Source organism: Amblyraja radiata, chromosome 10 (genome assembly GCF_010909765.2).
Source record: "Amblyraja radiata isolate CabotCenter1 chromosome 10, sAmbRad1.1.pri, whole genome shotgun sequence".
NCBI classification, from domain to species: Eukaryota; Metazoa; Chordata; class Chondrichthyes; order Rajiformes; family Rajidae; genus Amblyraja; species Amblyraja radiata.
Window position 1 is genome coordinate 6,915,108 of NC_045965.1, and position 22,769 is coordinate 6,937,876.

The window sequence follows — 22,769 nt, forward strand, 5'->3', positions numbered from 1 at the left end:
GAAGACACTATTTTTTACTCAAAAATAAGGCACGAAAATTTACATGTGTCTTGGAAGCCGAAGTTGGAAGGTTGTTAGCCAAGAAAGATAGACTTGGCTATCCCTCAGTTCAGCAACATCAAGAGCGATGTTGTTGCACTGAGGGATAGCCAAGTCTATCCCTCATTGCTGGCAGTTGATGGGAAAGGACAGCACCGCTGGGGGGGGGGGGGGGGGAAGAGTTCCTTTCACAGCGTCTGGGAGTCTGGCCTGGGATAAAGTTGCGGGGAGGGCAGGTGCGTTGAGAAGGAGGAGGTCGGGGATCATGCCAGCAACTCACTTGCCTCGACGCTCCGAGTGCGGAGCCACCACATTGTGGCCGGGGGGAGATGTAGCTCGGGTGGCTGCGAGCCACCTCAGCTCCTTCTGTCAGCCCCCGCTTACCTCTGGCAGTGCTCTCCATCTGAAAACCTCTCTCCTGCCGCTCGCCAGCCTCACTCATGTCAGCCGCTTCCCGCAAATCCTTAAATTCCGACAGCGCGATCAAGGGACCAATTGAGGTTACTCGGCTGTCGCAATTTAAGGATTTGCAGGAAGCGGCTGACATGAGTGAAGCCGGCGAGCGACAGGTGAGAGATGTTCAGACGGAGAGCACTGCCAGAGTTGAGCGGGCGGGCAGAAGGCGCTGAGGTGGCGTCCAGTTCCGATGTGTGGTCCAGAGGCCACTCACAGCCACCCAAGCTGCTTCCCTCCCCAGCCACAATGCGGTGGCTCCGCGCCTGGAGCGCCGCGGCAGTGGTGAGTGAGTGAGTTACTGGCATGATCCCCGACCCCCTCCTTCTCAATGCTCCTGCCCTCCCCGCAACTTTACCCCTGGCCAGACTCCCCACAAACTGTGAAAGGAACTCTCCCCCCAATTGGTCCCTTGAACAAGTATTGTCATTCAATAAGATCACAACTGATTCAACTTGTCCGGTGTGCTCCCATTTTTCCCTCCACCTCTCCACCTGCCGTCACGCTCCACCCCGCTCCCATTTAGTAATTCAGAATGAAAGAGATTTGGAAGCCTTGGGCAAATTGCTTTTTTTATTTTTATTTTTTGGAGCGTGAGAAATTCTATGTCCCACCAGCCTTCTTTGAAAATTTAGCAACTCAAAATGGGGGTGCGTTTTCATTGCCGGGAAATCCGCTACTTTATTAAGAGATTTGGCTTTTGAAGACTTTATAAAAGTCGACTGACAGCTTACAGAGAGAACAATCTACGCATGCGCAGGTTAAGATTTTTAAAAAGCCGACTGACTGTCTACCCTGAATAATTACCCACGGCACGTGCCTGGTACTGACTCATTACATCAATGCTTAGATCACACAAACTTCCAGGATGTAGGAAGTGGTAAACATTGCGTGCTCCATCAGCATTACTGACCTCCTCGAAAGGATCTTCAGTAGGCACTGCCTCATATTTATAGTATCATCAGTCCCACACAACCCTGGCCTCACTACCACTATCGGGAAGAAGGTAAGAGAGCCGGAAAGCCGTGACCTCCAGATTCAAGAACAGCTACTTCCCATCAACCATCAGACACTTGAATACGGCATAACACCAACCATAACCCTATCTCAGCAATTATGATCTACTATAAATGTTGTTTTGATTGCAACTATGTACTTTGGTTTTACACTACTATAGTCTGGTTACCTGGTAAAATGTATAATAACTATCTTGAATATTGAATACTTATTTGTGTGTTATTGCATTATTTGGCCTGTAAAGCTGCAACAAGTAAGAATTTCATTGTTTTGTTGCCAGTACCTTTGACAATTAAGCAAAGACTCTGAACTCTATTGACCCTTCCACCTTTCATTCCATCAACAAAGTTGGACACTGCATACTCTGCTTCCTTCACCAAATTATTGATGTAAATGATAAATAAAGGTCAAGATCTGATCAATCCGGCACTATGCTAGTTGCATCTTTCCAATCTAAAAAAGATTGTTTAACCTTCTCTGTGATAAGTAATTTTCAATTCATGCTAACACACTTCCCTCAATAACACGAGTTCTTATCTTGTACGTCAGCCTTTTATGTGGCACCTTCTCATGCCTTTAGGATATCCAAGTACATTACAGCAACGAGTGCCTCTCTATCAATTTCACATATTACATCCTTTAAGAACACAAAAGGACTTGCTGGACATGATTTTATTTTCATAAAACCACATTGACTGGAACATGCTGTGTTCACCCAGCCAGCAACATCAAACACAATATGTAGTAGCACTGTTGTCTGCCTCTGAAATTCCATTCTTTTCCAAGCTGTCCACAGCCTCACATTGGGTCCCAGTTGATAACAGGTTGATTTTTAAATATCTGATGTACAAATTCCTCCATGTTCTCACCCCTCCATTTTCAGTAATCTCCCAGTGCTTTGTACCCCATCAAAATATTCACATTGCTACCCTTACACCCACCACAATCGAAGCAGATACGATGGTGGGCATTTAAGAGGCTTTTAAACAGACACGTGAATGGAGGGATATGGATCACATGCAGGCAGGAAGGATTGGTTTAAGTAGGCATCATGTTCGGCATGTACCTAGTTTTGCAAGTAAATGCTTGACGTCCTAATCAGCATACATAAATCGGTGCGGATTGGTTACGACATCACCATCCCACTGACCACCAACATAGGTGCACCTCGAGGGTGCGTGCTTAGTCCCCAGCAGTACTCTCTTACACCCAGGACTTTGTGGCTAATCACACCTCTAATGTCATCTATAAACTAATTGACGACACCACTGTTGTTGGTTGAATCACATGCGTTGATGACTCAGTGTACAGGGGAGACATATGAGCATCCGGTTGAGTGGTGCAGCCACAACCTCTTGCTCAACTTCAGCAAAACCAAGGAGATAATCATGGACTTCACAAGGGGAAACCGGGAGACCACGCACCAGGTTTCATTGGCGGTGGAGAGTCAGTAGTTTCAAATTCCTCAATGTTAACATCTCGGATGTTCTGTCCTGTGCCCAGCACCTGAATGTCATCATGCAAAACCTGCTCCAGTTCCTCTACTTTTTTAGAAGTTTAAAGAGATTTGACAAGCCACCAAATACTCTAAAAAACCTCTACAGATGCCCTGTAGAAAGAATCCTGACTGGATGCATCGTGGCCTTGTACCACAATTCCAATGCACATGAACACAAGAGACTGCAGAGAGGGTGAGCTCAGCTCGGCTCACCAAAGGTACAGCCCTCCCTACTATATGAGGTGCTATATAGCATCTCAAGAAGCAGCATCTATCAAGGATACCCACCTATCTCAGAAAAGGAAGAGCAGCTAACAAAATTACAGACCACTTACACCCTGGTCATTCCCTCTTTTCTCCTCTCCTATCAGACAGAAGTTACAAGAGCCTGAAAGCACCTACCACCAGATTTAGAAACTGCTTTTTCCCTGCTGTTATCAGACTACTGAACGGACCTCTGAGTGTAGTCCCTATCTCCCAACCTACCTCAATGTGGCCCTTGTGCTATATTTTTAGTTTAGTTTTAGTTTTGTTTAGTTTAGAGATACAGTGTGGAAACATAGAAACATAGAAAATAGGTGCAGGAGTAGGCCATTCAGCCCTTCGAGCCTGCACCGCCATTCAATATGATCATGGCTGATCATTCAACTCAGTATCCTGTACCTGCCTTCTCTCCATACCCCCTGATCCCTTTAGCCACAAGGGCCACATCTAACTCCCTCTTAAATATAGCCAATGAACTGGCCTCAACTACCTTCTGCGGCAGAGAATTCCAGAGATTCACCACTCTCTGTGTGAAAAAAGTTTTCCTCATCTCGGTCCTAAAAGATTTCCCCCTTATCCTTAAACTGTGACCCCTTGTTCTGGACTTCCCCAACATCGGGAACAACCTTCCTGCATCTAGCCTGTCCAACCCCTTAAGAATTTTGTAAGTTTCTATAAGATCCCCCCTCAATCTTCTAAATTCTAGCGAGTACAAACCGAGTCTATCCAGTCTTTCTTCATATGAAAGTCCTGACATCCCAGGAATCATTCTGGTGAACCTTCTCTGTACTCCCTCTATGGCAAGAATGTCTTTCCTCAGATTAGGAGACCAAAACTGTACGCCCTGCTCCTATACTCAAATCCTTTTGCTATGAATGCTAACATACCATTCGCCTTCTTCACTACCTGCTGCACCTGCATGCCTACTTTTAATGACTGGTGTACCATGACACCCAGGTCTCGTTGCACCTGGGCCCTTCGGCCCACCGGATCCCCGCTCATTAACACTATCCTACACCCGCTAGGGACAGTTTTTTTTTACATTTACCAAGCCAATTAACCTACAAAACTGTAAATCTTTGGAGTGTGGGAGTGTGGGAGGATCTCGGAGAAACGGGAAAAACATACAAACTCCGTACAGACAGCACCCGCAGTCGGGATCGAACCCGGGTCTCCGGCACTGCATTCGCTGTAAAGCAGCAACTCTACCGCTGCGCCACCGTGACCGGTGCATTTTCTTTGTAGCTATAACTCTGTAAAGATATAGCGTTATGTTCTGCACTCTGATTATTGTTCCCTTGAACTTCTGCTGAACTTTGTAGCTTGATTATACTGACATATGATATGATTTGTGTACGAAGGAACTGCAGTTGCTGGTTTAAACCGAAGGTAGACACAAAATGCTGGAGTACCTCAGCGGGACAGGCAGCATCACTGGAGAGAAGGAATGGGTTTCTTCTCTCCAGAGATGCTGCCTCTCCCACTGAGTTACTCCAGCGTTTAGTGTCTATCTATGATATGATTTGACTAGACAGCACACAAAACAAAGTTTTTATCTGTGTCACTGTATATTTGACAATAATAAACTAATACCATCCAGGTAAGGGTCTCTTCCCGCTGCTGCCATTGGACAGGAGGTTCAGAAGCCTGAAATGTCATCCCACCACGTTCAAGAACACCCATTTTGCTACAACTATCAGGTTCTTGAACCATTCTGTACAACTCTAATCCTACCTCAGCAATGTAACACTATGGACCATTTCTTGCACTACACGGCTCTTGTTCTAATTGTGTATTTTTGCACTAATGTCCTTTTTAACAGTATTTTTATTTTCAGTCTTGTATAATTTATCTTTTTGTATGTTTGAGTTTTATGCCTGCAATGCTGCAGCAAGCAAACATTTTCATTATATTTGTACCTCATAGTATGTGTAGGTGACAATAAACTTGACTTGGTTGACGAGCATTGCTGATTTTTAAATGCTTCACCACTAACAATAGTCCACTCTACTGCTATGGCCTTAACTTCTGAATTCCATTCCTAAAATACTCTGCCTCACTTTTTACTTTTTAAAAAAAACAAAGGAATATTGAGAAGTTTGAATACATTTTTGGTCATCTGCCCTAATACCTCGCCTCATGACAAAGTATCAAATTTTCTTTGATTATGTCTGTCTTATCACCTTCATTATGCTCTTTTTAAACCACATTCTTGTCGTCTCTTTTCATCAGGATTTCAGTTATTTCAGACAAACTGTAGCTTCTATTTGTTTTCTTAAAATCTTCACTGTATTACGTGACGAGTGGTTAGGTTAGGGTGGGGTTGCACATCAAACTTCAAAAAGCATGACCCAGTTTTCAGAACCCTGTGGGGAAATTACTGTATTGAGTAAATTTTAAGATCAGGTGCCATGCCTACACGTCCATCAGAGTTTATCTTGCAGTCAGGGATACATCAATTAGGTCACATATTTAATACAGCAGTAATGATTTTCCAGACTGCAATGGGTTGGAATCTGCATTCAGGTCACATGGTGCAGGATTGCTAAAAAGTTAATTTGCAAATCAAATCAGTAAGAAAGACTAGAATACAAAAACAGGGATGTAATGCTGAGGATTTATCAGGTGCTGGTCAGACTGTATTGGAGTATAGTGAGCAATTTTGGGCCTCATATCTGAGCACTGTTGTGCAATGTTGTGCTGGCGCTGGGGGTCCAAAGGAGATTAACGAGAATTATTATCCCAGAAATAAGTGGATTAGCATGTGATGAGACAGTACTGAGCCTGTACTCGTTGGGAGTTTAGAACGAATGAGGGGGATCTCATTGCAACTTACCAAATCTTGAAAAGCCTGCATAGCATGCATGTAGAGAGGATGTTTCCACATGTGGGAGTCTAGGACCAGAGGTCATAACCTCAGAATAAAAGGACGTGTTATAGCCCTGTCCCACGGTGCGAGTTCATTCCAAGAGCTCTCCCGAGTTTAAAAAAAATCAAACTCATGGTAAGCATGGAGAATGAACGTAGCGGGTACGTCAGAGCTCGGGGACGTCTCTTAGCGGCTCGTAACGCTAACGGCAGGTACTCGAGAAGCCTAGCTAACGGCAGGTAAGCACGGGAAGACTCGTGAAGATTTTTCGACATGTTGAAAAATGTCCACGAGAGCCCCGAGTACCGACGAGTGGCCATTGCCATAAATCTCCGAGTTCAAATCAGGGCAAACTCAGGAGAGCTCTTGGAATGAACTCGTACCGTGGGACAGGGCTTTTAGGAAGATGAGGAGGAATTTCTTTAGTCAGAGGGTGGTAAATCTGTGGAATTCATTGCCACAGAAGGCTGTGGATATTTTTAAGGCAAAGATAGATAGATTCTGATTAGTGCGGGTGTCAGGGATTATGGGGGAGAATGGGAGAGACAGATCAGCCATGATTGAATGGCGGAGTAGACTTGATGGGCCGAATGGCCTAATTCTGCTCGTATCACTTATGAACGTATAGTGAGGCAATAACTGAACCAGTGCGTTACTCCAAGCCAAGGCAAGTACACGAAGTAACTCACCAAGACCCAGTATTGGGATGTTGAACCCATTCGCCAACTCCACGGTCGGAATCCCAAGCCCCTGTGATGCATCCATCCCCAGATGTCTACTTGTTTTAAAGTCAATTATGTCCAAAGATCCGCTCCATGATCTTTGATGATGTCTGTCTGCGGCCTTCTTCTTGCTCACGGCGTCGCAAAACGGCGCAAAGCAAAGATGGCGCAGAGCGCAAAGTGCGGTGTCGGTGGCGGCGGCGGCGGCGGTGCCGTAATCCGCTGCTGCTGCTGCTGCCGTTGCCGGGGAGACGGGGCCCGCCGGCCGGCCGTCCACACGAGGACATATTGCCGGTGAAAGCGGGCCTGAGCGGCGGGGAGAGGAGAGGGGAGGAGAGCGGCGGGCAAAGCGGGCGGCTGCGGCAGCATGTTGTTTTTGATCGGCTTGGGGTTAGGGGACGCCCGGGACATCACGGTGAAAGGACTGGAGATCGTAAAGCGGTGCAGCCGGGTCTACCTGGAGGCGTACACGTCCCTGCTCAGTGTCGGCAAAGACGCCTTGGTACGTGGAGACGCAGAGATACCACAGCCTTCTTACAGGCAGAGTACACCTTTCAAAAAGACAGGTCCCCGTGAGCAAAGTTTATACTCTTGTATTGTGAAGGCCATAATACATAAATACAGCCCAGCTCTATGAATATTGATTTGTCTAACTTCAAGTAACCCTTGCTTGCCCTCTCTCTCCATCCCTCCCCCTTCCCAGTTCTCCAACCAGTCTGAATGTTCCCCTGATTAAATGTTATCTCTGTATGCTTCGTTGTCACTTAGCTAACAGTGATCTATTCTACATTTTCCTTGACCTGCATCCCCTTTGATGTCTCGTTTTCACACCTTACACTTCCTCATCTCTGTGTCTCCCTCTCCCCTGACTCTCAGTCTGAAGAAGGATCTCGACTCGAAACGTCACCCATTCCTTCTATCCAGAGATGCTGCTTGGCCCGGCTGAGTTACTCCAACATTATGTGTATATCTTTGGTGTAACCCAGCATCTGCAGTTCCTTCCTATTCATAATCTCCCCAATAAGCGAGTTCGGTATTCCGAAAAATGCAAGGAATCATGAGATTTGTCAAAGGTCATTCGCCATAAAGAAAAAACGAACGAAGCACTAGCTGAAGAAACTGTATAAATTCCTATCTTTATTCATAATTTATGTGTAAAAAATATATTTATTCTGAGGAATGTGGGTGACGTGTGGTCACATTATAGGAAAATTAATGTATTCCAGACTGGAACAGAACAATGAAAGTTTTTTGAGTCGAATAACACTATTCTGCTAATTTCAAGAATGGAATTATTCAGCCTCATCTATGAATACGAATGAGCAATGAAATTCTCAATTCCAGAGACTCCCATAAATGATCAACTTTTCATCTCCCCCAAACGAACAGGTAGCGGGAGAACAGGGTGTAGTAGCGAGAGAGAGGGGGCAGATGCGAGTGGGAGACGGGGGGAGCGTGCACACAGTCCCGCACCTCATTCTCAGCCAGGATCGAACTCGGGTCCCCGGCGCCGCAAGCGCTGCCGAACTGCCACTGGACCGTCCCGTCCCCCCCCCGGGTGTCCCATCCCCGCCCGAGGGGGCGGCCGGAGACGTCTGGGACGACCCTGGACCGACGACACCAACGGCCCCAGGCCACATCCAGCTCAGAAAAGCAGTGCCAACCCCAGTTCAAACCCACCTGCCAGGCCAACTGACAGCCCCGGACCGACGACACCAGCGACCCCATGCCCACAGCCAGCGCGGAGAAGAAGCGCCAATTCCAGCCCAACCCCGCTCCAACTCCCGAGGAACCCGCCAGCGGCCGTCGGTCAACACCCCTGGCGCCTGCAAAAGCTGAGCACCAGCCATCAACAGGGATACACACAAAGCGCTGCGGCAACTCAGCTGCCTTCTTCCTGCGCTGGCTGCAAGCCTGGCCCGATGCCTCCGGCCGCCCACAGACGGGGATACCCAGGAGGGGACGGCCCAGCAGCAACTCAACAGTGCGCGTAGCGCCGGTGACCGGGGCCCAACCCCGACCAATAAATGCAACTAATTCATAGTTTGAAAGCAGTATTTCCTTAGCTAGAAGAATCAAAGCTAGAAATAAACAAGAAATGAAGGTGTACATGTGCACCGCTCCACTGCTTTCCAGCCATGTTTATGCATAGTGACCTTTGACCTGGGCATGCGCAGTCGGAATACCGAACTCGCTTATTCCCTCCAGACATACAATTATAAAGAGAATGTATTTTGATTATATCATTGCATTTCATGCTGTAATATCCCTGTGATTATTTAGGTTGGTGGTGCATCATACACTATGGTACCGTGCTGTTCTCATAGAAAGGGTACTCATTCAAAGTGGAAAGGCTATAACAGTCACCCCAATGTGCTGAAGAACCTCAGTCATTCTTCCTGTTCCTGATTATAATTCTGTGAATATCATTGTTAAGTTGACATCTTTGGGTTTCTTCAACACCTTCAATGTTTGAATATCATGCCATTACAGTTCTGCATGTTGTTAAAAAAAAAAATTTCTTTAAAAATTGCTCTGTGCGGTTTGATCTTCAAAATTGAATTATCATCTTACCAATACTGTGGCTGATCTTCTTAATGGATTGCAAGCATTTATCCTTCAGTAGCAAAGCTGCTAGAAATGCTGGAAACTTAATTCATTCTGAGAGAAAGCACATAAATAACCACGTTTCATAGTACAAATAAAACAATGCAGAAATAATATTGCAGGTAGTTATTAAACTGACAAAACTGCACCATAAAACCATAAAGGATCTTGGTTGGTACACAAAAATGCTGGAGAAACTCAGCGGGCGCAGCAGCATCTATGGAGCGAAGGAAATAGGCAACGTTACGGGCCGAAACCCTTCTTCAGACTGAAGAAGGGTTTCGGCCCGAAACTTTGCCTATTTCCTTCGCTCCATAGATGCTGCTGCACCCGCTGAGTTTCTCCAGCATTTTTGTGTACCTTCGATTTTCCAGCATCTGCAGTTCCTTCTTAAACGAGGATCTTGGTTTGTCTTCCCTGTTGTATACCAAGTAACTGGATGTGATGTTTTGATAAATTGTTTTTATGATCCCAGTGTTATGAGTTTAAAGAGAGTAAAATTCAAGTAGCATTTCCAAACCCATTTGTCCTTCGGTTATGAATATATTCATTTTTTTTAAACTTCCTAATGTTGTTACTTTAAAAGTGCAGAAAAGATTGATTCAATTGTCAATAATCATCACTCTCCATTGCCAGAGCAGATTTTGGCTTCTTGCCTCATCATCTCATTCTAACATGTGAGCTATATTTTACAGGTAACATTGAAAAATAATGATTTAGGACAGGTTGTGGCAAAATAATAGCCGTTATCAACTGGATGCAAATGAGTTATCAACAGTAAAAATCGATCAATATGAGCAACCTAAAAGCTAGACTAATATGCCTAAACACGGTCTGAATGGGTAAATCATAGCTAAATATATTTATGCTCCATTTCATTTATAGGAGGAGTTTTATGGTCGTGAACTAATTATTGCAGAAAGAGAGATGGTTGAACAAGAAGCTGATGAAATTTTAAGGGATGCTGCTGATAATGATGTTGCCTTTCTTGTAGTAGGAGATCCATTTGGGTAAGTAAGTTGTTAACTGTATGTCAGGAATTCACCTAAACATAGGAAAACTTGGGATATATTTCATCATTTTTATTTTAAAATTATACTAATTTATCAGTAATTTCTCATTCCAGTGAAGTCCTGATCCATGCATTTGGGTGCAGTTCTGAATATTCATTCAATTAATTCTAGTTATACAACAACTAATAATAGAAAATACAAGGGAATAGGACAATTAAAGTAGTGTTCATTCCTTTTTCAGGAATTAATTGGTCTGTTGGTCAAACGCAATGCCTTACCGGGTCGCCGTGCAGTAAGCTCCGGAGCGCTGTGGCCGCCGACTCCCAACATCGCGGAGCTGGGGCTGCGGGCGTCCGGCCGCGGGCGGCTCCGGTTGGAGCTCCGACCCCGGCAACTCTACCCCTGGCTGCGCGGCGCTCCAAATCCAGCCCCGCCCGCGGCCGGACGCCCGCAGCCCCAGCTCCGCGATGTTGGGAGTCGGCGGCCACAGCACTGGGATACCAGTGGGGAGCGGGCAATGCCTTACCGGGTCGCCGTGCAGTAAGCTCCGGAGCGCTGTGGCCGCCGACTCCCAACATCGTGGAGCTGGGGCTGCGGGCGGGCGGCGCTGGATTTGGAGCGCCGCGCAGCCAGGGGTAGAGTTGCTGGGTCGGAGCTACAACCGGCGCCGCCCGCGGCCGGTCGCCCGCAGCCCCAGCTCCAGCAATGTTGGGAGTCGGCGGCCACAGCGCTCCAGAGCTTACTGCACGGCGACCCGGTAAGGCATTGCCCACTCCCCGCCTCTCGAGCCTGGTAGGGGACTAAGAATTAAAGTTTTCCCCTTCACCCCCCTCCTTCACATAAAAGCCCTCCAAACTAACTGACTAACATTTAAGCAATGATTTACAGATGTTTAAGTGTCTCCCCGGTCTCCGGTGAGGAGGCAGCCGCTGCAGCAGTACAGACCTGGGTTGACCGTGTGTCGTTTCGGGTCAAGTTTGGCGCCAAACGCGAGCTTTGGTGTGCAGACGACATCCTGGAAAAAATGTCCGGTTTTCGGAGCTTTTCGGTTTCCGGAATTTCGGATAAAAGGTTGTGCACCTGTACTTGTTGCCTGGCGTGTCAAACTGAACCATTGATATTTCCAAATTGTTCCATGGTAGATTATCAGTTTTACTGATTTAGCAGTTAGTTATTTTTTAAATGGGTATTGTGTTAGATTTGTTTCCTGACATTCTTATAGTCATAACTGTAAATAGATTACTCCGATTTATTTTCTAAATCTGTCCTTCATAAAATTAACCTTTACTCTTTGGTCACTCAGCCTTGCACACCACAAAGCATTGTTTTAAGGGATTTACCACTCCCAAACCTGGAATACATTCTTTATATTTCTATTCAGTATCTTTGTGGGAAATTGTATTCTCAGAACAGGAACAGTAGACTATCAATTCAACTTATGTCTGCCGCTACAAGTCTGGTATTTACCTAGTCTTCTCGTGCATCAGTTTAACACTTTTCGATAAAACATTAAAACCCTAATGCAATTATAAAAGCATTATGGTTGTAGGAAAGGACGTCAAGCTTTAAGCAGTAGATTAACGAGGGTGAATGAATGAAACTTCCTTTGTTACCTGAAGGGTCTTGACCCGAAATATCACCCATCCTTTCTCTCCAGAGATGCTGCCTGTTACTCCAGCAGTTTATGTCTAAACCAGTCGGTTTAAACCAGCATCTGCAGATCCTTCCTACACAAAGCAGTATGGTTTGTGTATGTGATCGGAAGAAAGCAATGTGAGTTGTACATCTGATGAGGAAAATTGTAAAAATTTTGGTCAATGAAACTTGACTGTGTGTTTGGACTGTGTGTTATGGTCCTGTCCCACTTAGGCAATTTTTCAGGCAACTGCCGGCAAGTTGGTAACTGGAACTGTCAGAGTGGAACACACACACACACGAAACGACAACATGTGGCCTAAGTGGGACAGGCCCATTAGACTATTTTTGAATTACATAAATTTCAAAGTTTGAGATTGCTACTGGGACTGAGGTCATGGTTGTCAGGAATTTAGTGATGTTTTTGGTGATCATTGTATGAAATGGCTACCACTGTTTCTTGACAATATGATTTTTGTATTGAAACATTCGCCGTTTTTTCCTTACTTATTGTTTTCTGCCAAATTAGTTCATTTTGGTGATGCTTGCATGATGACTCTTGGAGGAGTTTCATTTAGCTCCTAAGTTTAAATTAAATAAACAAGAAATAATGAAAAGAGAACATAGAACATATAACATAGAAAATAGGTGTAGGAGGAGGCCATTCGGCCCTTCGAGCCAGCACCGCCATTCATTGTGATCATTGCTGATCGTCCCCTATCAAGAACCCGTGCCTGCCTTCTCCCCATGTCCCTTCACTCCACTAGCCCCTAGAACTCTATCTAACTTGAAGAGAAGAGTTCATGAATTTTGTCCACCCCTATAATCGGTTCCAGGAAGTTATGCATGATACTCCTTAATTTTCAAAGGCAATTATAGCAAAGCATTGAATATTTGCACTCTTCCTACCCAATTTTGAACACCAATACTGGATAATTAAATGTATTGAAACATTCGCCGTTGGGGTGTTGTATTGTACACGTGGTGGAATATCTTAGATATTTTAGACATTATAGATAGTCTGTTTATATATGATTTCTAAGAAGATCAAATAAAGGATGGAAGATTATGATAGAAACATAGAAACATAGAAATTAGGTGCAGGAGTAGGCCATTCGGCCCTTCGAGCCTGCACCGCCATTCAATATGATCATGGCTGATCATCCAACTCAGTATCCCGTACCTGCCTTCTCTCCATACCCTCTGATCCCCTTAGCCACAAGGGCCACATCTAACTCCCTCTTAAATATAGCCAATGAACTGGCCTCGACTACCCTTTGTGGCAGGGAGTTCCAGAGATTCACCACTCTCTGTGTGAAAAAAGTTCTTCTCATCTCGGTTTTAAAGGATTTCCCCCTTATCCTTAAGCTGTGACCCCTTGTCCTGGACTTCCCCAACATCGGGAGCAATCTTCCTGCATCTAGCCTGTCCAACCCCTTAAGAATTTTGTATGATGAAGTTTAGAGTGGAAATAGTTCACTTTTAGATAGAAAGCTTTGTTAGATTTTTGCTAAAATTTGATTAGATCAGGAATGATATGTGGGATTTGTGGTCCTGTGTCAATTTGTGCATTTATTCCACTACGTTCTCTGTTCTCTTGCAGGGCAACAACACACAGTGATCTAGTTTTGCGAGCAGTAAAAGCAGGAATTCAGTATCGTGTTGTACACAATGCTTCAATATTAAATGCAGTCGGATGTTGCGGTCTACAGGTAAACCCTTCTTGCATGTGCTTTGTCGATTTGAAAAACTGCACCCATCTGTTTCTGTGGTTCATGTTCTGAATAAATCCACACAGATCAAACTTTTCATAATACTTATCTGCAAAAACAAAAATAATTCTGAAAAGTTAATTTTCATTTACATAAGCAACAATTTTTCCTCATACTCTCCCCACTTCATCACAGAGTAAATAAAATTGGCATTTATTATCAATTTGTACTTGGACGATATATGTAACATAACATTTCTTGTTGTATGCAAGGTGTAAAATTATCTGTGTATAACAAATAAATGTTTAGATTATTATCAGAGGTGAAAACAATTAAAACTTGATTTCATTTGGAAGATAATATGCTGTGAATATCTTCTCTAACATTGATTTATTTTTTCTTTGTGATACCTGCCCAAGATGTTTCCACGCTGTAAGATTCTTTGACTCTATGACTTTACTCATAAGTTATTATGTTTTCAAGTGCAGCATAATTTCAGGTACTTGTGATAAGTAAATAATTTTCCTCACCGTACTCACTTAAATGCAATTCTCCCTGTGTTCGCTGCAGCAGCATCATTACAGCCCACCCCTGCAAACACTCCCCTCCAACGCTAAATCTTCTACATATTAGCTTTGGTTGCTTTAATAATAAGTAAGTGTTGGCTCTTTTAAAAAAATAAAGACAGCAGGTGAATTTGTGTACCACCTTTTAAGACTTCTAGATATCACAATATACTTTTGAAGGGTGGTCACCATTGAAGTGTGTAAACGTAACATTAATTCACAAGTGGCAAGATCCCACAGAGATTAATCTAGGAATTAGAATCTTAAAAATGGAAGCTTGGTTGGCTGGTTGTCTTCCCACACGGGAAGATGTTTTTTGGGGCTGAGTTGTGTAGATTGTGTTGTGCATCAAAACAAACTCTCCACGGGCTGGACTGGCACTTTATAAGTAGATGTACCAAGGTTTGGTATTTTATGTAGAGCCTGGTTACCTAAACCATGTTAACTGGAAACCTAACTATGTAGGTGATTCGAGTTGGGTCAGCTGTCAAAACAATTAGAAGTCCTCAATCTTATGGTTTTGCACCAGAGATAAACGCAAAATGCTGGAGTAACCCAGCAGGTCAGGCAGCATCTCTGGAGAAAATGCATAGGTGAAGTTTCAGGTTGGAACTCTTCTTCAGACTGATTGCAGGGGGGGGGGGGGGTATGGGGGGGGGGGGGGGGGGGGGGGGGGGGGGGAGGTGGGGAGGGGGGGGGGGGGGGGGGGGGGGGGGGGGGGAGTGGATGGGGGTGGGGGTGGGGAGGGAGCAGGAAAAAAACACTGGATGCGAGAAGAGGCAAGACAAATGATATGTGGCACCTATCCATTTTCTCCAGAGATGCTGCCTGACCCAATGGGTTACTCCAGCATTTTGAGTCTCTGTTTGGTACAAACCAACATATACAGTTTCTTGTTATTAGGTTTTATACCTGTGCAGATTTCTGAGTACTGAATCGCAAAGGGATGACGAGTTTTGCATTATAAGTACATGAAATCAAATATTAGCTCAAATATTTACCTCCTTTGTCAGTTCTTTATTGCAGTATATTTTTGTAGTTCATTATGACGAGTAATCCTTTAAAATTAATTTTTGGTAATACGACAGCAATCACGCAAAGAAAGAAACGTCTGTTCCGCTTTCATAGTCAATATCATGAGTTGTGTTGTCTGTGTGAGGTTCCTGTCCTTCAATTCTGTTTATCTTTACTACATTTATAAAATACAGCTGCTACACATCCATACATTATAAACAGCTGTGGCCCCTTTGTGGTCACCGGTATTATTAGTCATTTAGTTTGACGTGATTTGTGCACTGTTTCATGTGTTGGCAGATAGTACAGCATCATACACCATTCTGTTTCACCTCATGGTTGAATATATTTAGATTTTTTAAACAATATATTAATGTACATTTGTCCGTCACTCATAGATTTAAGATGCAGTCTTTGCTTAAAAGAGTTTGGTTTTCTATCACAATTTACTGTGTGGGTATAAATCTCAGCATGATGGTTACCCATTGTGAAAAGTACTTTTGATATATAACACCTGCCGATATAATAATGGGTTCTAGTGCTATGTATAAGTTGCTAAGTTCAATATGTAAGTAAATAATTTAACTGGAAAGAAGGATTTTCAGAGGAAAATTAACTAAAACACTAATAGTTATCTGCTAAGACTCCGGGTATTAGATGATTGTGAATATATTAGTTTTATGTACAGTTTTGTAGAAAATTTGAAGAATAAAATATTAATTTTCTTCTCAACATTGATCCTGATAATTATAGTTTATATTCGCAAAATTAAATAATACTTTTTTAAAAAGTAGGACACTTTTTACAACCTTTTAATTTGATATGCACCATTTAATATGCTTTACAATCACAATTATTAGAGCATTATGAATAACCATCTTTGTGGCAATACAGTTTACAACAAATAAATAGTTTAATCTCTTGCACTCTTTTAAGTTCTCAATGTACTTTAATCCTTTCAAAGTGTAAAGACCAAATAACTCTCCTAATTCTATAACAAGGGGTAGAAAATATTTAAATATCTGAAGTACACAGCTTTAGAAATTGGTTGATACTGCACCTCTTGGACACCAATTGGCACCAGTTTGGATGAAAGTGCTTTACGTCTTGGATAAAAGGTTAATCTGATGAAATTGGACATGATTGGCCTATACTTGAAAATAGACGCAAAAAGCTGGTGTAGGAAAATTTAGAGTTGTGAAGAAGTGGCAGGAAAGTGAAGTTAGATTAATCATGATCTCATGGATGACAGAGTAATTTAAGTAGTCGTGTTACCTACTGCTCTTCCCAATTCTAATGTTGAAACATACATTATGGTGTGCACACAAATATTCTATGTCAGAAATGCAGCTCCTTCTGTCGTAGTAGAAGAGATTGGCCTTCGATTCAAACCATCGAATAGTTTGTGCAGTCCATTTTGCATCCACTTGTGCTTGGAAATCTTGACATTTTTTGTCCAGTTTCTTTGAAATTCAGGTTGAATTCAGATTAGTTTATTGTCATATAGGCCCAGGTCTAATGAAATTCCTTGTTTGCATAAATCTCATAGTAATGATATACAATAAGACATCCAAAACAGGAGAATGGTGCAAGGATTGTAATGCAATGTGGTGTAAAAAATAATATGATTACCCGGCATCTCCTCTGGGAATAGGGTGTGAAAGAGGTGCACGGTTCAAGAATCAGTGGGGAAGACGTTTCTCTTACATCGACACATCCAAACATTCAAGCTACCGTATCTTCTTCCAGAGGATAGAAGAGAGAAAAGAGAATAGCTAGTGCTTGGCATCCTTGACGATGCTACTAGTCTTCCTGAAGCAAAACACACCATGATGATGGATGGGATGGAAGGATGTGTCAGGCCTGTGGTGGACTAGACTGTGTTCACCACTCTATGCACATTAGTTTTGCCATATCAGACTGAGAGCATCAAGTTAGAATACTTTCTATCATAAATCTGTAGATGTTCTAGAAAATCCTCGAGGGCATTCCGAATCTTCCCAGAAGCCAAAGAGAGTTAATGTGCTGATATGCTTTTTTGATCAGTGCAACAATATAAAGTGTCTAGGTTAGCTTGCTAGTATTATTGATGCCAAGGAACCTGAAGCTATCAACCATTTCTGTAGCAAATCCATTGATGAGGGTGGGTTGTGTTCACCACCCCGCTCATTGGGTCAAGAACTAACTCTTTTGTCTTGCTAACATTAAGGGTTCTCCAACTTTTTCCTCATCTCCATCTCATCATAGTTGTTGATCCAGCCAACAAGAATGGTATCATGGGCAAACTTTAAGAACATGTTGTGTTGTACTTGGCCACACAGTCATGGGTAGACAAAAATGAGTAAAGCAGAGGACAGGGCACAAAACCCCAAAGAGCAACGATGTTGAGGGTTGGAGTGGTGAAATGTTCTGACCGATTTAACTGACTGAGCTTCGTCAATCATGAAACACAGAAGCCAGTTACAAATGGAGGCCCCAAGGCCAAGATCCAGGAGTTGTATTTCAATATGTGTTTCAAATATATTGTTTAAGAAGGAACTGCAGATGCTGGAAAATCAAAGGTACACAAAAATGCTGGAGAAACTCAACGGGTGCAGCAGCATCTATGAAGCGAAGGAAATAGGCAATGTTTCGGGGGGGGGGGTGGGGGTGGGAGGAGGAACGTTTGCATTTTTCAACTTGAAATTGTGCAATATGGTGCATACTGTAGCGAGTCTTTTAACTTACACTTCACTGCAATATATATGCTTTAAATTGGATTGGAGCGTTTTTGAAAGGGATCACTGATCACTGGCCTTGGGGGTAGTGGAGCAACCGAGTGGGGAGAGGGTGTGGAAGAAGAGTGTGTCCCCTCCCAGAGTAGGAACTTTTTGAAATTTGATGTATTATAATCATGTTTTAGTGCACTGTAGAAGTATGATTTCATTGTTATTTGTATGAAGTATTTTTAAGAAGTAACTTTTTAAGGGACCATCTCAACATTTAAGAAAAAGTTAGATTGATACATGGATAGGACAGGTATGAACCAAAAGCAGGTAGCGTAGCTGGGACATGTTGGCGGGTGTGGGCAAGTTGCACCGAAGGGCCTGTTTTCACACTGTATCACTCTATGACTACATTATACCTCCACCATGCATGAATGCTTCAAAATTAAGTGATCGAGTTTTATTGCCATATACTCAAGCATAGAAACATAGAAAATAGGTGCAGGAATAGGCCATCGGTCCTTCGAGCCAGCACTGCCATTCAATATGATCATGGCTATTCATCTAAAATCAGTACATCTTTCCTGTTTTTTCCCCATATCCCTTGATGTCGTTAGCCCCAACTAAATGTAACTCTCTTGAAAACATCCAGTGAATTGGCCTGCACTGCCTTCTGTGGCAGAGAATTCCACAGATTCACAACTCTCTGCGTGAAGAAAGTTTGTTCTCATCTCGGTCCTAACTGGCCCCCTCTTTATTCTTAAACTGTGACCCATGGTTCTAAACGCCCCCAACATCTGGAACATTTTTCCTGCAGTTACAGTAAGTGAAAATCTAGCAGGCAAGCAGGATGCTTTCACCAACCACCCGCATTTGAAGTCCACTATCTTCCACCGTTTCTACCCAGTGCTTGGTACTTACTTCCAGCAGCCACTGGTTGTCCTCCAGGATGCACCGAGCCGCAGCCTGATCCATGCCGGTCACCTAGGCGAATTCGGCACGGAGACGCTCTCTCTCTCCCCCCTCTCTTCCGCTCTCTCTCTCCTCTACCCCCTCTCTCTCCCCCTCTCTCCCTCTCTTCCCCTCTCTCCCTGCCACCTCACTCTCCCCACCTCTCTCTCTCCCCCTCTCTCTCCTCTCTCTATCCTCTCTCTCTCCCCTCTCTCCCTCTCTCTCTCTCCTCTTTCCCCTAACTCACTCTCCCCCTCTTTTCTCTCCCCCTCTTTTCTCTCCCCCTCTTTTCTCTCCCCCTCTTTTCTCTCCCCCTCTTTTCTCTCCCCCTCTTCTCTCTCTCCCCTTCTCTCCCCTCTCTCTCTTTCTCCCCCTCTCTCTCCCTCTCTATCTCCCCCTCTCTCTCCCTCTCCACACTCCCCCCCCTCTCTCCATCTCCACACCCCCCCTCTCTCTTCCCTCTCACCCCTCTCTCTCTCCCCCTCTCTCCCCTACCTCTCTCCCCTACCTCTCTCTCCCCTCTCCCCCCCTCCCTCTTCTCTCTCTCTCCATTCACTCCCCCTCTGTCTCTCCCCTCTCTCTCTTCTCACCCCCTCTCTCTCCCCCCACTGTCTCCCTGACTCCTTCCCCTCGCTCTCTCTCTCCACCTCCATTTGAGAGTCTGTCCCTTCGGCACAGAGACTCTCGCGGCAACGGCAGCGGCGCAATGCCTCTGACGCCCCCGACGGACCGGGACTTGCACTGTCCGGAGTGCTCCATAGCCAGAGCTGCAGCGAGCGACACACCAGCCCCGCAAACACATCGCCAGTCCCGGCTCCCCGCATCTGTTCCCGCCGCTGGTTCTGCTCTCATCCCTCCATCAGCCCCGACTCTCCAACACCCGCGGACCATGCAGTTTATCCGAGTTTTGAAATTTTCGTAGATCACAGAATTTCTCACCACAGAGCGTGAGAAATTTCTGATCAGCGTGAGGGCGTGAGAGTTTGCTTGAGGGCGTGAGTCTCACGCTCAAAGCGTGAGAGTTGGCAGCCCTGGATGTGGCCCTTGTGGCTAAAGGGATCAGGGGCTATGGAGAGAAGGCAGGTATGGGATATTGATTTGGATGATCAGCCATGATCATATTGAATGGCGGTGCAGGCTCGAAGGGCCAAATGGCCTACTCCTGCACCTATTTTCTATGTTTCTATGTTTCAGACAGGATGGGTCTCGACATGAAACGTTCCCAAATCCTTTTCTGCCTGACCCACTGCCTGACCCGCTGAGTTACTCCATCATTTTGTGGCTATTTTCAGTGTAAACCAGCATCTGTAGTTTCTTCTTATACATGATTAGGCTAATTGGGTAAAATAAATTATCCTTCATGCAACTGTATAATAGAAGGATCAAAAGACATTTTGTGACAGAATAGGCTGCATGGCTGCAGGGAAAATAAAAGGAGGAGCGGGACTGATGGGTTTTCTTTGCAGGGACCATCATAGACCTGATGACTGAATGGCCTCCTGAGTTGTAATATGCAGTTAGCTAAAGTAAAATATGGAAAATAAAGAAATACTGGTAGTGTACCACAACTCCAAGTATCGCATTATGTTATGTACTTCAGTTTCTAAATAATGTGACTGGCATAAAAACCCATCAAAGCCCATTGGAAAGGAAATGCATTTTCTTTCAGTGATGAATCTATCATTAAAAGAAACCATCATAACAGGAAACACCTTTGTTGGTTTTTCATCAGTCTGGTTTCTTTGTAATTAGGGCCTTCGTCACAGCCTATGTAAATTGGGATGTGGAAGAGGATTCTTGGTCATATCTGTCTGAATTGTAATTTTATTCTCAGGGAAAATAATGATTTCTTGCTATGGTAGTTTTTGTGCATTTAAATTGCTATGGTAGTTTTTGTGCATTTAAATTGCTATGGTAGTTTTTGTGCATTAAATTACAACTGTGATACTTTCATTTCCATAATTTGCAATATGGAGTCCTTAATGTTGAAAGTAAGCTTTCACAGTGCAGTTTTTTCCGCATTATGAACTTCTACTAAAAGCAGTGTGAAAGTAGCCCAGTTATTTCATTGATATTGGTTGAGAATTAAAGACGCGCACTGTGACACTCTGGTCCTTGATTTTTGCAAAGCATCGTTAAGTGTTGAGTGTTGACTATAGAGGTTTATGTGTTAAGACCTGGTAATCTGTTTATTTTTAATGTTTCCTTTCAGTCAAAATTACAGGTCAATTATATATTAAAAGATATAGGGCTGCTTCCTGCACCTGAAGATTCAAAGTAAATCAGTCTACCAGGGGGAGAAGAAGTGAATATTACATTATCGTAGAGCAAATTTAATATTGGCATTAAAAAAAGTTATTTTGCCTTAACAAATAATAAATGTTTGCAATATGTTATCAGGCACAGTATTAGAAGCAAACTGAATCACATCTGGAAACTCATTAAATATAATTTCTATTAAAATTCGTGGAAATTATTGTTAGTAGTCATTAGTATTTAAAGTATGAGAAAGAACTGCAGGTGCTGGAACAATCGAAGGTAGACAAAAATGATGGAGAAACTCAGCAGGTCAGGCAGCGAAGGAATAGGCGGTAGTTTACACCCCAATGGTATGAACATTGACTTCTCCAATTTCAAGAAGTCCTTGCATTCTCCCGCCTTCCCCTCCACTTCCCAGCTCTTCCACAGCCCACTGTCCCCTCCCTCTCCTTTCTTCTTCCCACCCCACATCAGTCTGAAGAAGGATCTCTACCCGAAACGTCACCTATCCCTTCGCTCCATAGATGCTGCCTCACCTGCTGAGTTTCTCCAGCATTTTTGTCTGCCTTTTAGTATTTAAAGTATAGTTCATTTAAAAATTCTTTCAAACTTAAAAATTAGTTTCAGCAAATTCTAGCAGTAAGATGAGCTTAATAGAACACAATGGTATTTCCCAATATCCTGAATATTCTGTCCTACATGCTGTCCTTTTATTCGAAATCCCAACAACCACAGTGCCCTCCATAATGTTTGGGACAAAGACCCATCATTTATTTATTTGCCTCTATACTCCACAATTTGAGATTTGTTATAGAAAAAATCACATGTGGTTAAAGTGCACATTGTCAGATTTTATTAAAGGCCATTTTTATACATTTTGGTTTCACCATGTAGAAATCACAGCTTTTATACAAAGTCCACCCATTTCAGGGCACCATAATGTTTGGGACACATGGCTTCACAGGCGTTTGTAATTGCTCAGATGTGTTTAATTGCCTCCATAATGCAGGTATAAGAGAGCTCTCAGCACCTAGACTTTCCTCCAGTCTTTCCATCACCTTTGGAAACTGTTATTGCTGTTTATCAACATGAGGACCAAAGTTGTGCCAATGAAAGTCAAAGAAGCCACTATGGGACTGAGAAACAAGAATAAAACTGTTAGAGACATCAGCCAAACCATAGGCTTACCAAAATCAACTGTTTGGAGCATCATTAAGAAGAAAGAGAGCACTGGTGAGCTTACTAATCGCAAAGGAACTGGCAGGCCAAGGAAGACCTCCACAGCTGATGACAGAAGAATTCTCTGTAATAAAGAAAAATCCCCAAACACCTGTCTGACAGATCAGAAACACTCTTCAGGAGTCAGGTGTGGATTCATGGACATCACCAGTTGCTGGGTGTCTTCTCTGGTGATGCTCTGCCAGGCCTGTATTGCAGCCATCTTC

The 22,769-nt window shown here is 43.7% G+C and overlaps 2 protein-coding genes across 3 annotated transcripts in view; one reads left to right on the forward strand and one right to left on the reverse strand.

Annotated features, from left to right (window-relative positions):
* Positions 1 to 7,015, reverse strand: part of LOC116977478 (uncharacterized oxidoreductase ZK1290.5-like) — a 115,774-nt gene extending 108,759 nt beyond the window's left edge. For both annotated transcript variants that reach the window (XM_033027934.1, XM_033027935.1), the window contains exon 1: positions 6,830 to 7,015. In XM_033027934.1, coding sequence (XP_032883825.1) covers positions 6,830 to 6,905 — 76 coding nt within the window. In that variant the 5' untranslated portion in view covers positions 6,906 to 7,015. The remainder of the gene's footprint in view (positions 1 to 6,829) is intronic.
* Positions 7,016 to 7,119: 104 nt separating this feature from the next.
* Positions 7,120 to 22,769, forward strand: part of dph5 (diphthamide biosynthesis 5) — a 34,569-nt gene continuing 18,919 nt past the window's right edge. The window contains exons 1-3 of the mRNA XM_033027933.1: positions 7,120 to 7,364; positions 10,355 to 10,479; positions 13,721 to 13,829. Coding sequence (XP_032883824.1) covers positions 7,230 to 7,364; positions 10,355 to 10,479; positions 13,721 to 13,829 — 369 coding nt within the window. The 5' untranslated portion in view covers positions 7,120 to 7,229. The remainder of the gene's footprint in view (positions 7,365 to 10,354; positions 10,480 to 13,720; positions 13,830 to 22,769) is intronic.